This window comes from Lepisma saccharinum, chromosome 19, assembly GCF_977018435.1.
Source record: "Lepisma saccharinum chromosome 19, izLepSacc3.1, whole genome shotgun sequence".
Lineage (NCBI taxonomy): Eukaryota > Metazoa > Arthropoda > Insecta > Zygentoma > Lepismatidae > Lepisma > Lepisma saccharinum.
In genome coordinates, this window is record NC_139247.1 from 41038601 (window position 1) to 41052723 (window position 14123).

Genomic DNA, 14123 nt, shown 5'->3' on the forward strand with positions numbered 1-14123 from the left:
AACCCATCATCGTGAGGAAATTGGGGAGCTACGGGTGAGTAGCGTAACCCGGTCTGGGGAATCTCCTATAACGGCTGAAGGCTCGACATGCTGACCACACGTCACCCCACTGAAGATCTCCACACCTCTAGGTAGGATTGTGGGAGGGAGACTGGAAGTCGGCAGAAAGGCCAAGGGCTGTAGAGCAACGGGCTATGTTATGTTCTATTGTATTACATATTACTTTCAGTTTATTCAACTTTAATAACGCGGGAGAAGTTCGCGGTGTTGCCATGTCGGAGTACAACCCTGTCTGTTCGGAGATTTAAGATCTCGTTGTAGAGTTGGTCTGTGTAATAAATATGATACAAATTGAGAGTATTTGCTCGAAAGATCAGGGATGACACAAAAGTGCCCCGGAGAGGTCGGTCTGGAGGTCGAACTAGGCAACGCAGCCCGGGCGACGTTGCCACACAGTGCGCGGGAACCAGCAACTTTTGTCCCGCTCTCGCTTTGCTTTTCCCATATGTGGCAACAGCGCAATTCTGCCCAGCCGCCTATTTTCACGGCCGTGCGTTTAGTCTAAACTCATGCGAACTTTAGTGCAGAGTTGGATACACTCTATCATTACATTTCCGTTATTTGTGGTAGTAGCTCGTTATTGAAATTGCCACTAGTTGTAACGGTAACGCGTTACTATTTAAGAGCAACTACCATTGTATTGCCTGCGTTATTTTTGGAGCTGGTTGTTTTATGCGCTAGAAACAAACCCTGTTCAACGTTTTGGATGAAAGTCACCGATCAAGTTGAAAACTGTGATACACGTTCCGTAAACCTTGTTATTGTTGGCTTTCCACCAATAAGGTCACGTTTAGAGTTGCCTTATGTCTCCTTTGCCGGCTAATCGGGACTGGACCTACAGCTTGAAGTGAAATCCTAACCATTATGCCTCCACCGGGTATCGAACCCATCGAACCCATTGATTACAAGGAAACGACGTTACCACTACACCATCGGTTTGATTGATTGATTTGTTGTTTTAAGTCCACTTTATGCACAGTAAGGCTAATCGGGACTGGACCTACAGTTTAAAGTGGGATCCGAACCACTTGAGCCTCCACCGGGTATCGAACCCGGGACCCCTTGATTACAAGGCAACAACGCTACCACTGCGCCATCGGGGAGGCCCCACACTACACCATCGGAAAGGCCGATAGACTGAAAGGGATTGTAAAAACCGGCTGTCATACATTAACACGCAACAGTAGTATATCATCAGTGCTCGAAAAGCTAGGCGCCAGCTATGAAAATCATGCGCCCGGAAAACACCTACTAGCAATTGTGCATACTACAGTATGTTTCAAAAGTTGCACAATTCAAAGTTTGAAAATGTATATCATGAAAATCGTAAGAGATATTTACACCTGGTTTTCTGTACTAAACTAATCCTGTAGGCTATCACTGGGTTCATAAATTTATGTTAGCATTTATCTAAATAAAGGCAATTACATTATATATAAAAAAACATTGTTAATTTGCTGAAGACATCTGAGAACTAATTTTCAACAATAAATGTCAACTCTTAAACAATTTGTGGGATCATTTCTTGGTGTTTGGTTGTAAAACAGTTGCTTTGTGAGATAGCTACAGCAGAAACAGGGAGGGCATTTTTATTAGAAAACTTCTTGCACATGAGTGTAAGAATGAGTAGTAAAATAATACTCTTCAGCAATGCACACGTACTGCTCCAATGAATACGGCATGCTGAATCAATTAAAACAAACAGGCACAGCAGTAGCGAAAGTGAGCGAAGAGAATTCAATGTAAACAGGGGCAGCCTAGGATTCTCTCAAGAGTCTAATTTCGGCACAAAAACTTGATTTACGATTTTTCACATAAATGTATAGCCAATACTTAAACACATGTTTGCGACTGTTGGCAATATTTCGACCTGTTAGTGTTGCCATATGCGAAGATATGTCCCAAAAATGGCACTTTTCGCTCAACCCATAAAATTGCCAGTCAAAAATTCATCAAATGTTGCACATGACCAATATTGGTAGCAAATGACAGACTGACATGGCATCAGTCATCAAATGTCTGATTTTGACCCTTCGATAATTTCTTACATATTTTTCTTACTCAGAAGTTCATTTCGGGAAACATTTGAATGGTGCTTTCCGTCAGTTATTAATTTATATAATTTTTTGTATGGAGTGAACTGATAATTTTAAGAATTGGAAAATATCTCAATGGATGAGGCTTTATAATGCAGAAAACCCGATGTAAATATCTCTTATGATTTTCATGATATACCACATTTCCAAAGTTTGGGTTGTGCGACTTTTGAAACATTCTGTATAAGATGCTGAGCATCACGGTATTCAAAACATCGCTACATTATTTGAGAAAGCAAGAAATGGGGTGTTGGGGGACATAGGGTAAGAAATTGTTACGGACTCTATGGAATGCTCACAACGTTGATACAAAAAAAAATCATATGCTAACTTACGCTGTACTGCAATTTGAACTTAGAATCTTCAAAATATTGTACATATAACAGCAAAAGATCACAGTCGCCAGGCTGGGGGTTCCTCCATAATTACTAATTTTGTTTCCCATTTTTCCAAATTTTAATTCCTTCCTCATGACTTTAATCTAACAAGTATTTATGGTGTATAAAAACGCCGAGGTCATTCAGTGGCTGTTGTAATGGTTATCTCACTAACCATGCATGGGCCATCACAGGAAAACGATGCACACAGATTTCGACTAATCGAACGGAATTTGCATGCTTACCGATAGATATCGATGTTGATTTGCGCCCCCAACGGAAGCTTATTCAACTCCTCTTCAGGCCCCATGCGTGTATTGCAAAACCTCTAATGAAAAACCATATTCGGTGGTATACTGGCTACATTTGCAACAGGCGGCTGAAAAGTAACTGCTCGGTTGCGTTCGGCTAACATCGTTTACTTTCGTGGCTCAAGCAGCCGAACATTGCTCGCGGGAGAAACATATGACTGATACATCGCATGTTACCAAATCCATGCTTATCATTCTATAAACATAGAATATTTGACACACACATATTTATGATTAAAATCAAAGTATTTAGAGTAAGTCTTTAGTGTGGTACTTTTCTCAGAGGATAGCATCAGGACTTTTTAACTATTTTTTTTATGTGACAAGAACAGATACTATTTTGAGATTGAGTTTGAACTTGCTTGTTTAAGTTATTTTGAGTTCACTTGTAAGGCGCTCGGAGCGTGGTGTTGATCACCACCTCCAAAAATTGCTTCGTTCGAGGATGTGTGAGGCTCTATCTCCTCATGCATAGAAGGTTAATCACGACTGGACCTACAGTTTAATGTGAAATCCGAGTCACTATGTGTGCACCCGGTTTCGAACCTGGGACCGCTTTATTACAAGGTCGACGACGTTGACATTACGTCATCGGGGAGTGCATACTTTTGAAATACGTATATTATGTAATGTAGAAATTGTAGATTTCCTGGTGACGTGATTCGAACAAGTGTTCTCGGCGGTTAACCAGACAGGTTAAACGGTGTTAGCGTTGTAGTGTTGGGTAAATAAATGGGTACAACCGGATCGTGGTGTTGATCACATCACCTCAAAAAATGGCCGAGTTCGAGATATGCGGTGCCCTACCTCAACATACTCCTGGACCCGAGTTAGAGTCAGAATTTTTTCAACCTTTTCCCTGCATAAAGCGGCTTTGAGCTTCACCCAGCCTCAAATGATCTGGACGTATCTCTGGTGCGGTAAAGGCGAGCGGAGCGTGATGTTGATCACATTACCTAAAAAAAATATCCGATCCTGGGTACGATACCCGGTGGAGGCACATTGCACAGTGGTACGGATCCTACTTTAAACTAGCTGAGATCGAGAATATGTGGAGCCCTACTTCCACGTCCCCGTATGTACCTTCATGACACGGGGAACTTTACCTTCCCTATCCCATTGTTCGTGCACAATCATTCTTCATTTGGAACTTATTCCCCTCTTCCTAGACCTAGAATTTACGAGACTAGTTAAACATTCTGACGGGAACCCTTGTTGCAAACGCTTGTCTTCAATGTCATTCTTCTTAATGTTCCCGGAACCTTGTCCCCATTAAATTTAGTGCAGAAGAACTGGTTTCTGGCGGGTTTCACGAAGGTCCACTCCCTCAAAGGCTTATTGGGTCTCGTAAATTAGATCCGAAAGCATAATAAAAGTCCTTTCTGGACGTAGCGCTGCACGAATTCTGCTCCTGTCAGTATATCTTAGGCAAATTTAATGTCACGCAAGAGTTCAGAGTGAAGGAAGCCGATAACCGGAAGTAGATATTCATGTGTTTTGGGTGCGACTGTTTGATTTTCTGTAGACTGCTTAAACCTCGATTCGAACAGAACGCTGCTCTCCGTGGTTTAGAGGTTAGCGTAGCTGTTTGGAGAAGAAAAGGGAAAGAGAGAAAGAAGAAGCATGAAAGATAGAGATGAAAAACAGACAAAAAAGAAAAAGCTTAAAAGATGTTAAAAGAGAAGAAGAGTCAAAGATAGAGAAAGAAGAAAGGAGAATTGTGAAAGATAGGAAGAAGAATTAAGAAAAGATAAAGGAAGAGTGACATAGAGAATAAAGAAAGATAAGGAGAAAAAGAGAAGAAGCGTGAAAGAGATAGATAGAAAGAAAAAGAGGTGGAGAAAAGAAAGCTTGAATAATAGAGAAGAAAAAGAAAAAGAGAACTTGCGTGAAAGATAGAGAAGAAGCGTAAAAGACAGAGAAAAGTTACAGATAAAGAAAGAGAAGAAGGGGTAAAGATAGTGAATGAAGAAGAAATGAAATAGAAGATGGCTGAAAGAGATATATAAAAGAAAACTGAGGAAAAGAAGCGTGAAAGAGAAGTGAAAGAAATATTGGAAGAGAAGAATCGTAAAAGAAAGAGACAAAGAGGAATACAGAAAAAGGGTCAAAGATTGAGAGAGAAAAGACAAGATATAGAAAGTAGAATATGTGTTATTGATAGAGGGATAAAAAGAAAGAAAAATATATAAAGTGAAGAATGCGAAAGAGAAGGAAAGAAAAAGATAGAAATGTGAAAATAGTGTGAATGATAGTCAAGAAGAAAATAGAAGAGGCATGAGAGATAAAAGAAAGAAGAGGACATAGAGAAAAAGATGAAGCGTGAAAATTAGAGAAGAAAGAGAATAGAAGAGGCGTGAAAGAAGACGATAGAGAGAAAAAGGAGCGTGAAAGACAGAGTGAGAGAAAAATAGAGGGAACGAAAAGAAGCGTAAAGAAAAAAGAGAGAAACAGAAGAATGAACAGAGGGGAAGAAAGAAAACTGAGAAAGACAGGAAAGTATGAGATGGAAAGTAAGTATGAAAGAAAGAAATAGAGGAAAGGAAAGAAGAGATAGAGAAATAGAGGGAAACTGGAGACAAGACTCTTGGCAGCCATGACTAGAACCCGGATTTGTATGGAATTACATATTCTATTCCTTTTTACATATAGCTACCAGGTGATTATAATTAAAGTGACGGTGTTCAGAGTGGTACAGCACGGGCTGTAATGAGAGTAGCAGTCTGAAACTTCGTAGATATGCTAATGAAGCAATGCGCTCGCGAATTATGCAAAAAAAAAAAAAAAATAGTTCCAATTCTCGCCACCATGGTAAAAAATGGCGCTGTAAGCAGTCAAAACTTGGTATAGTTACAGGAAAAACACTATAAATCGCAGAAAACAATACTCTTTGTAATAAAATTTCGCTACAATTTCACTATTCGAATTACATGAACATTACTAAAGGAAAAAGCAACAAGCGTCACCAACAACAACCAGGGAGCTCACACAATGGTTAGGCAATGTCACCGACTTTGACGTCAGAGTTACGGAAAATTCCACGTTTTGACTGCTTAATTATAACCACCTGGTACATACCTTGAACACGGAAATGTCAACGAATTACACAACTGACATGATTTTGCGTATATGTTACATATTTTTACATACTTGCCAGTTTATTACATATCTTAAATATTTGCTAATTTACATAAAACAACATATTTCGGTATTTTTTTCCTATTTTGATCCTTTTTCCTACATTTTCTATCTCTGAAACATGATGAAGAAAATTTGTAGCTCATGTGATGTCATATTTTCTAATGAATGAGATGCATAGTGCTTACGGTCACCTAAAATTAACAGGCATGCCGAAGAACAGGCTGAAGACAAAAAAAGAAAATACTGGAACTATTATTTATCATGCTGGCATTTATCCCCCTCCCCCTTTTTGGGTTACATATTTTCGTTTCGCTTTTAGGTTTAGGCAAGGCATCTAGAAACTTGGCAACGTTTGACAAGAAAGCTACTTTCCTCTACGTAGCGAGTTCCACAATATTGTTCCCTTGTAAAAAAAAAAGTACAAAAGTAGCTATGTATTTTCATTCTATTGTTCTTTCTGTAGAAGCTTTTTCCTTACAATTCGTTTCGAAAGTTACGAAGAACTCTGACATATTTACATATTCTAGAACAATTCGCGATGTGAAAAGCAATTAATAGTTGACAAAAATGTCTCCTTAAATATGTACACGTTGCTGTGCTTGTTTGAGTTTATTAATTTGATGCAAATTTTAATTTGAACAACTTATGTCCTTGAAATGATGTTGAATATGTTCAAATAAAATAAATATTTAGCAGAATTCTTGACAATTGCTTATATACTCTATTATTATTATTACATATTCTTTGATACTACATATTTACCTATATATCCTTTTCATAATACATATTTAGGTACATATTTTATCAATTAATGTTATATAATTATGTACAAATTTGTACTTTGATATTACAAAAAAGCCCAATCTGAGCGCACTCACATAAAATGCTCTGGCAACACTACTGCCCCTACCGGTAAAAACGTTCACCTGAAAACAGAAGAGGTGATATCTGGGAATGAAGCGCTGGACTATGTAATTAGGCAATGGAGAAGGGTCAATTACGATTATATGCTAATTGCAGTGTTTTTCTTACACAATGCGAAACAGTGGTAGCTGTAATGGACATACGACATGCGGCGAGAGATGGCACTGCATGCGATCGGAACACAACTATTGATCACCGCAGGCTAGCGCCTCCTGGAACCCCGCAGCAGATAATAATTATTCAAATCATTATTGTTGCGGATGATCTAGTTTGAAACAGCAATTACGAATTCAAATCTTGCACTGAATGAAATCACCCCAAGAGGATGTTTGGAAAGTTCTTGCTGAGAATAGTGGAGAATCGCTAATGGTTCTGGCTACACTGGTACAGACAATAGAAGAGTAGCGAAGCCTCATGGTGTAGCGGATGTCGTTACATCAAGCGACAGGCCCACGTAAATGATGTTGATGATAAAAACGTGTCGTTTGTTCATGTTGCCGCTGAAATGCTGGTAACAACAAGAATTAATTCAGATTTTCCAACCTGTGAGAGTTCAAAGACTGTTTTTATATGCAAAATTTTAGTGGCTACAGCCAGGCACGTATCTAGAAATGTAATTCTGGGAGGGGGCGAACCAAGTGTCTCAAAATAATAATAATAATAATGTTTAAATTAAAATAATTATAATTATATTAAATTAATTAAATTGTATTCATTATAATATTCAAATGAACTTATTATATTTTTATTGGATAAAGAGGTAATAAGAGAATTTATGAATAGTGATATAACAGCTAGTATTCATTATCTACGTATAGTTCTAGAATACTGTAAAGGAAACAACTGCTGTGGCTAGGAAATAGATACAAATTTGAATATTTATTGAAAATCAGGAGAGGGATGTTAAATTTAATTGACGAAAAATAAAGTCCCTGGTAATATTTTGTGTACATTATTATATGTAGTAATACATTTTGCATAAATCTTCTTTGGTAATGTCATTCAAAGTCATATGATCACAATATTATATGTTTGGAGGAAATAACCGGCGATTAAACAAGCCTCATTATTTAATTTGTTATTTCATTATTTCATAATTTTCATTATTTTATTTTAGCGCTTGGTAAATCTTTCGAACGGGTCCGAACCCAGCAGAAAATCATAGGGTGGAGTAACTTGCACATTCCGTCTGCGATCGTCAGATACCTATTTCTTGTGGCAAGGTCAATTGTTCGGTGTTGTTCTTCATATAGCAGTGCCACATAGGAAGTCAGGTGGCCTAGGCCTGAAGAACGTTGAGTGGAAAGCAGTGACTTTGATCAACACGCGTAATCTCCAGACGAGTGGGTGGAATGACCGCGAAAGGATCAAGCGCGAATCGAAAATTGAACATCAGAATAACCGCGAAAGGAACATCCGCGAAAGAGATTAAGAGCGATAAGAAAATTTAAGACCAGAATAATCGCGAAAGGAACAACCGCAAAAGGGATTAACCAAAATTGAACATCAGAATAACCGCGAAAGGAACATCCGCGAAAGAGAAAGGGATTAACCAAAATTGAAAACTGGAATAACCGCGAAAGGAACATCCGCGAAAGAGATTAAGAGCTATAAGAAAATTTAAGATCAGAATAAGCGCGAAGGGAACAACCGCAAAAGGGATTAACCAAAATTGAAAACTGGAGTAAGCTCGAAAGGAACAACCGCGAAAGAGATTAAGAGCGATAAGAAAATGTAAGACCAGAATAAGCGCGAAAGGAACAACCGCGAAAGGGATTAACCAAAATTGAAAACTGGAATAACCGCGAAAGGAACATCCGCGAAAGAGATTAAGAGCTATAAGAAAATTTGAGATCAGAATAAGCGCGAAGGGAACAACCGCAAAAGGGATTAACCAAAATTGAAAACTGGAGTAAGCTCGAAAGGAACAACCGCGAAACGGATTAACCGCGAAAATTCCACTTTCGCGCTTAATCTCTTTCGCGGTAGTTCTGGCGACCCCTCCAGACACTACCACAACTACACGGCGAAAGTGCTTCTATCGATTCTGGACACAATTCCTTTGACCTTGCCCTGAACACACAGAAGCTACACCAAAGAACAATGCTGATCAGTTAACACCAATTGTAGAATGTGTTTGTCAGCTGGGAACAGGAAATACAATACAAAACCTGCAAGTCAATGACTTGTATCAAAGCGAACTTGGCGTAAATATGCAAGTGACGAAACAACAAACTCCCAAGAGGGAGTGGAACATGGCATGGTAAAATATTTGGGTACGGATTTAACAAATAAGGTCCAATCCTTGTGGAATATTTTTGTTTATGATAAATACAATACAAAAAGTAAAAGATATAGATTGCAATTTAGTAAGAAGTATTTATGAACTAGAGGGTGCTGACAAATTCGTTGCCCGACCATGTTCCCAAATGATTTGAAAGAAGGTCATATTATATCTTGAGAGTTCACATCCTTGTGTGTTCAAGCACCGAATTAATCGAAAGGCTTTCCTCTTGTTTAAGTGGTATGAAGTGAGCATATTGATTGATTGAATTGACGTTTTAAGTTCAGTTTATACACAGTAAGGCTAATCGGGACTGGACCTACAATTTAAAGTTAGATCCGAACCACTCTATGCCTCCACCCGGGACCCATTGATTACAAGTCGACGGCGGATGCCACATGTGGGAAAAGCAAAGCGAGAGCGGGACAAAAGTCGCTGGTTCCCGCGCACTGTGTGGCAACGTCAACCGGGCTGCGTTGCCTAATTTGAGCGTCAGACCGACCTCTCTCCGGGGCACTTTTGTGTCATCCCTGACCTTTCGAAAAAATACTGTCAGTTTGTATCACATGGATTACAAAGACCAACTCTACAACGAGATCGTTCATTCTCTTAAACCTGCGAACACACGGGGTTATGCTCCGACGTGGCAACAGCGCGAACTTCTGCCACCCGCCTAATTTCATGACTGCGTTTAGTTACAGTTATAAGGTCTTATAAGTAAGGCCCGGGACTTTATGCCCTATAAAACTGTAAAATATGTATGTAATTATGTCATAAAAATGGGAAAATGTGTCATGAAAAATTAAAAATAGGTCAGAAAAATGCAAAAATATTCCCAGTAAAGCCAAAAATATTCAGAACAGTACTTTCAAATTTATCATTATACAGGATGTCAGTATATTCCAGGGAAGATCGACTGGGGGGGGGGGGGTATTTAATGAAGACAGAAGTTCACTACAATTATGTCATTTACTATTACTATTGTGGAAACTAAAGCATAATTAGCAGCTCGCTAAACAAAGCGGGAGTATTATTGTTGTGTACAAGTTAGTAAGAAAATACGACAACTGCTTTTAATTTCCTCGTCCATTTCCTTATCCTGCCATCGATAATATAAACTATCCGTTGCTCTAAAGGTACGAAGAATAAATTATAAAATAACCGATTATATGCAAGACAATTACGAAATTATGCAGGAATATGTCTTATTACGAGAAAATTGAATAAGTATGTTGTAAAAACGCGAAATTAGTAAAATAGGTCAAAATATGCCTTATCATGTTTGTCAATTTCGGCCAATTTTCATCAGAAATGTAAAGATCTTATCCCAGTATTCGATCCGATGCAAAATAAAAAATATGTTATAACATGAAGTCTCGGGCTCTACTTATAAGCGTCAAAGGGGGAAAATTACTAACCATCACCATTTCTACAATATTCCACATATCCACATGCCCCTTACCTATCGTAGTGAGGACGGTGGAAGCGAAGAATACGGACTGTATGAAGGTCCAGCGCAGGGGCATTGTGGTTGCATTCACAGGGATCCCGCTCTCCAGTTCCATCAGGAAATTGGTCAACGGAAGCCCGCTATTCACAGCCTCTTCCAACACAGCCTCGTACCCTTTCAACTCCGCTGTAACCAAGGTGTGGAGGTTACTGACATCAGTGTTGTTGACTATAGACATCACGAATTTCTTCCTCTGCTCCAGCACCAGTTGTTGGACCTCTTCCAGCCTTGATCTTTCCTCTTGATACTCCAGTTCTTTGAACACCTGGAACAAACAGTGATTGATTGAATTATTGAAATTAAAATGTTGGGCGACTCAGAATCCGTCAAAATAGACGGAGTCCATTAGTAACTAGTTTGGGAGGTCTTGTAAACCAACCAACGTTCTTACAGTGTAAAAAAAATGTGCTAAAGCGACACAGACAAAATAAAAATACACACATTGATATGATGACAATATGAAATTCTCTTAGAGTCTGCAAGGTCGCACGGATTCGTTTCATGAAGTAAGCAGCAACTCATTAAAAAAAAGTAACTGATTAGTAGACTCCGGATTTTTATGTAATATCAAAGTACAAAATATGTAAATAAATATGTAACAATAGTTGATAAAATATGTACCTAAATACAATATGTATTATCAAAACTCAAAAGGATATGTAGCTAAATATGTAGTATCAAAGAATATGTAATATTGATAACAATCGTGTATCCAGGCAATTTCAAGAATTCGGCTAGATATTTATTTTATCTGAACATATTCAACTTAATTTTGAAATAAGTTGTTCAAATTAAAATTTGTATCAAATTTATAAGCTCAAAAAAGCACATCAACGTGTACATATTTAAGAAACCAATTTTGTCAACTACTAATTACTTTTCACATCGCAAATTATTGTAGAATATATAAATATGTAAGGAAGCTCTTCGTAACTTTTGAAACAAATTGTAAAATGAAGGATCTACAGAAAGAACAATCGAATGAAAATATATAGCTACATTTGTACTTTTTCTACAAGGGAACATATTGTGTGACTCGCTACGTACAGGAAAGTAGCTTTCTTGTCCACCGATGCCAAGTTTCTAGGTGCTTTGCCTAAACCTAAAAGCGAAACAAAAATATACGTATAACCACAAGGGGAGGGGGGGGCAGAACTCCAGCATCTTTCGATAAATAGCAGTTCCTTTTTTTTTCTTTTTCAGCCTGTCTGTCGACTTGGCAGTCAATTTTAGGTGGCCGTAAGCACTATGCATCTCATTGATTAGAAAGTATGACATCACATGAGATACAAATTTTCTTTATCATGTTTCAGAGATCAAAAACATAGGAAAAAGGATCAAGATAGGAAAAAATTACTGAAATATATTGTTTTATGTAAAGTAAATTAGCAAATACGTAAAATGTAATATCCAGGCAAATATGAAACATAAAACTTATGCAAAGTCATGTCAGTTATATAATTCGTTGACATTTTCATGTATCTAGAAAGGAAAAATAATATGTAATTATTACAAATACGGGCTCCATTGATTGACTCACATGAAAGTAACTAATTAAAGTTGCCCTTCATCGAATAATTTGTTACTTGTAACTCGAATCATTTCAAGTAAGTCGTTACAGTACTTCCAAATACTTCCATGCTGCTATGCCACTCGGAAACTAAGCTTGTAATCTCTCAACAGTCCCATACGCTATAGATAGAGGCACCCATATTTCGCTTTTGACGGAAACACGAAATTTTAAATACAGTAAACCCTCGTTAACACGAATCCCAAGGGACCGAAAAATTAAGAGTTCGTGTTAAAAAAAATTCGTGCTAACCGGGGACTCAAATTTTATTGTTGCAATACAGTTCTTTCTACACATTAACCATTTATAATACGTATTCCATACTGCTCAGCAATTGTCGTTTTGTTCAATGCACTTCGGTCTACTTCCTCTACAATTCTCAGTTTTGTTTGCAGATCTATACCTGTCTGCTTCCTCTTGGCCATTACTCCCGTCTTACTGCTTGCAACTTGATGTTACTCGTACTGGCTAGGTTTTTACAGAATAGAAAAACACATCTAAACACACAACTGAATTTCTTGGTTAAATACGCATAAGCTCATTGTTGACGCGATGATCGCGATTGTCGAGCAATTGCACCCAAGTTTTAATCTTGATGTTACTTGTACTGGCTATGTTTTAAAGAATAGAAAAACACATTTGAACACATTCTTGATCTGAATCTGTTGGTTACAATACTGTATAAGTTGATTGTTGACAAGATGAGAGAGATTGTTGAGCGATTTCTTACATACCTAGCAGATGAACGACAGAGGAACAATATAAGAAAAATATGAAAAACTTTGAAAGTTCGTGTTAAATGAGATCTAATGACGTAACGGACTAAAAAACAGTTCGTAATTCGTGGTAACCGAAATTCGCGCTAACCGATAAAACGTTCTATAAGATATAACACATCCCTGCCGGGACCAACATTTTGTTCATGTTAACCGAGTGTTCGTCTTAAGCGAGTTTGTGTCAACGAGGGTTAACTGTAACACATTCAAATGTTCATTTTTTCATGTTTTTTAAAGGTGTGACGAGCTGCAAAATGCTAAATAAACTATTAAACGCAAAATATTTAGAGTTTATTTACCGACGCAACACTGCCTAAAGTCTGCATTATCCTGTGAGTTATGCAAACCGCGAAAAATTTATTAACTGCTGTAAATATTTGAAACGCAAGAATGGACTACTTTACACTGGAATTAACTTAACACTATGACAACTGCATAAATGTTCTATTAGGTGGGAAATCTTTAGTTTGTGTGAGTGTCGGCGATTGGGTTCCAAAACTAAAGGGGGGGGGAGGGCAAGGTGCCAAAATTTAGGGGCCAAGAACCTTTTACTTCGCTTTTAGATAAGGTTTAGCATAGTGCGTGGAAAAAGTGGCAAAAAGCCCCGCTAAACGCCGCCACTGGTTAGTTTTTATAATCACGATTTTAACACTGAATTGTCATTTTACATACAACCTTTGACTCAGAAATGTGCCGAGTTTTTGTACCGAAATCTTGATTATATTGACCATAAATGTTTGTCTCTAACCGTAGAACATGTATTTTGCTCGGTAACTTCCATTCCAACCGTAGAAAGCAAAGTTCAAAGAAGACATTAGTGGCAGAATCTGGTTCGTGACACCACGTTAATTTTCTCCGACTTTAGTCATTATATTATCAGAAGGTTAAATAGTAGCCCCCGCTGCGCATGCGCGCTGGAAAGATCCATTATCTAAAGCGAGGAAGTTAATAGAACTTTGTCGGCGTTCATCCCCCCCCCCTCATTCTCGTGTCTTTCATATTTGACGCTTGTTCAAGGGAGTGTCAGGAGTGATTAAGCTCTGATCTTTCTGATGACGTAGGAATTTGAAAAGT

General features: G+C 38.1%; 1 protein-coding gene across 2 annotated transcripts in view; it reads right to left on the minus strand.

The window, feature by feature from the left end:
* The window catches only part of LOC146003117 (potassium channel subfamily K member 15-like), a 459319-nt gene that overhangs the window by 125998 nt on the left and 319198 nt on the right, over nt 1-14123 (minus strand). For both annotated transcript variants that reach the window (XM_083141293.1, XM_083141292.1), the window contains exon 2: nt 10656-10968. In XM_083141293.1, coding sequence (XP_082997419.1) covers nt 10656-10968 — 313 coding nt within the window. The remainder of the gene's footprint in view (nt 1-10655; nt 10969-14123) is intronic.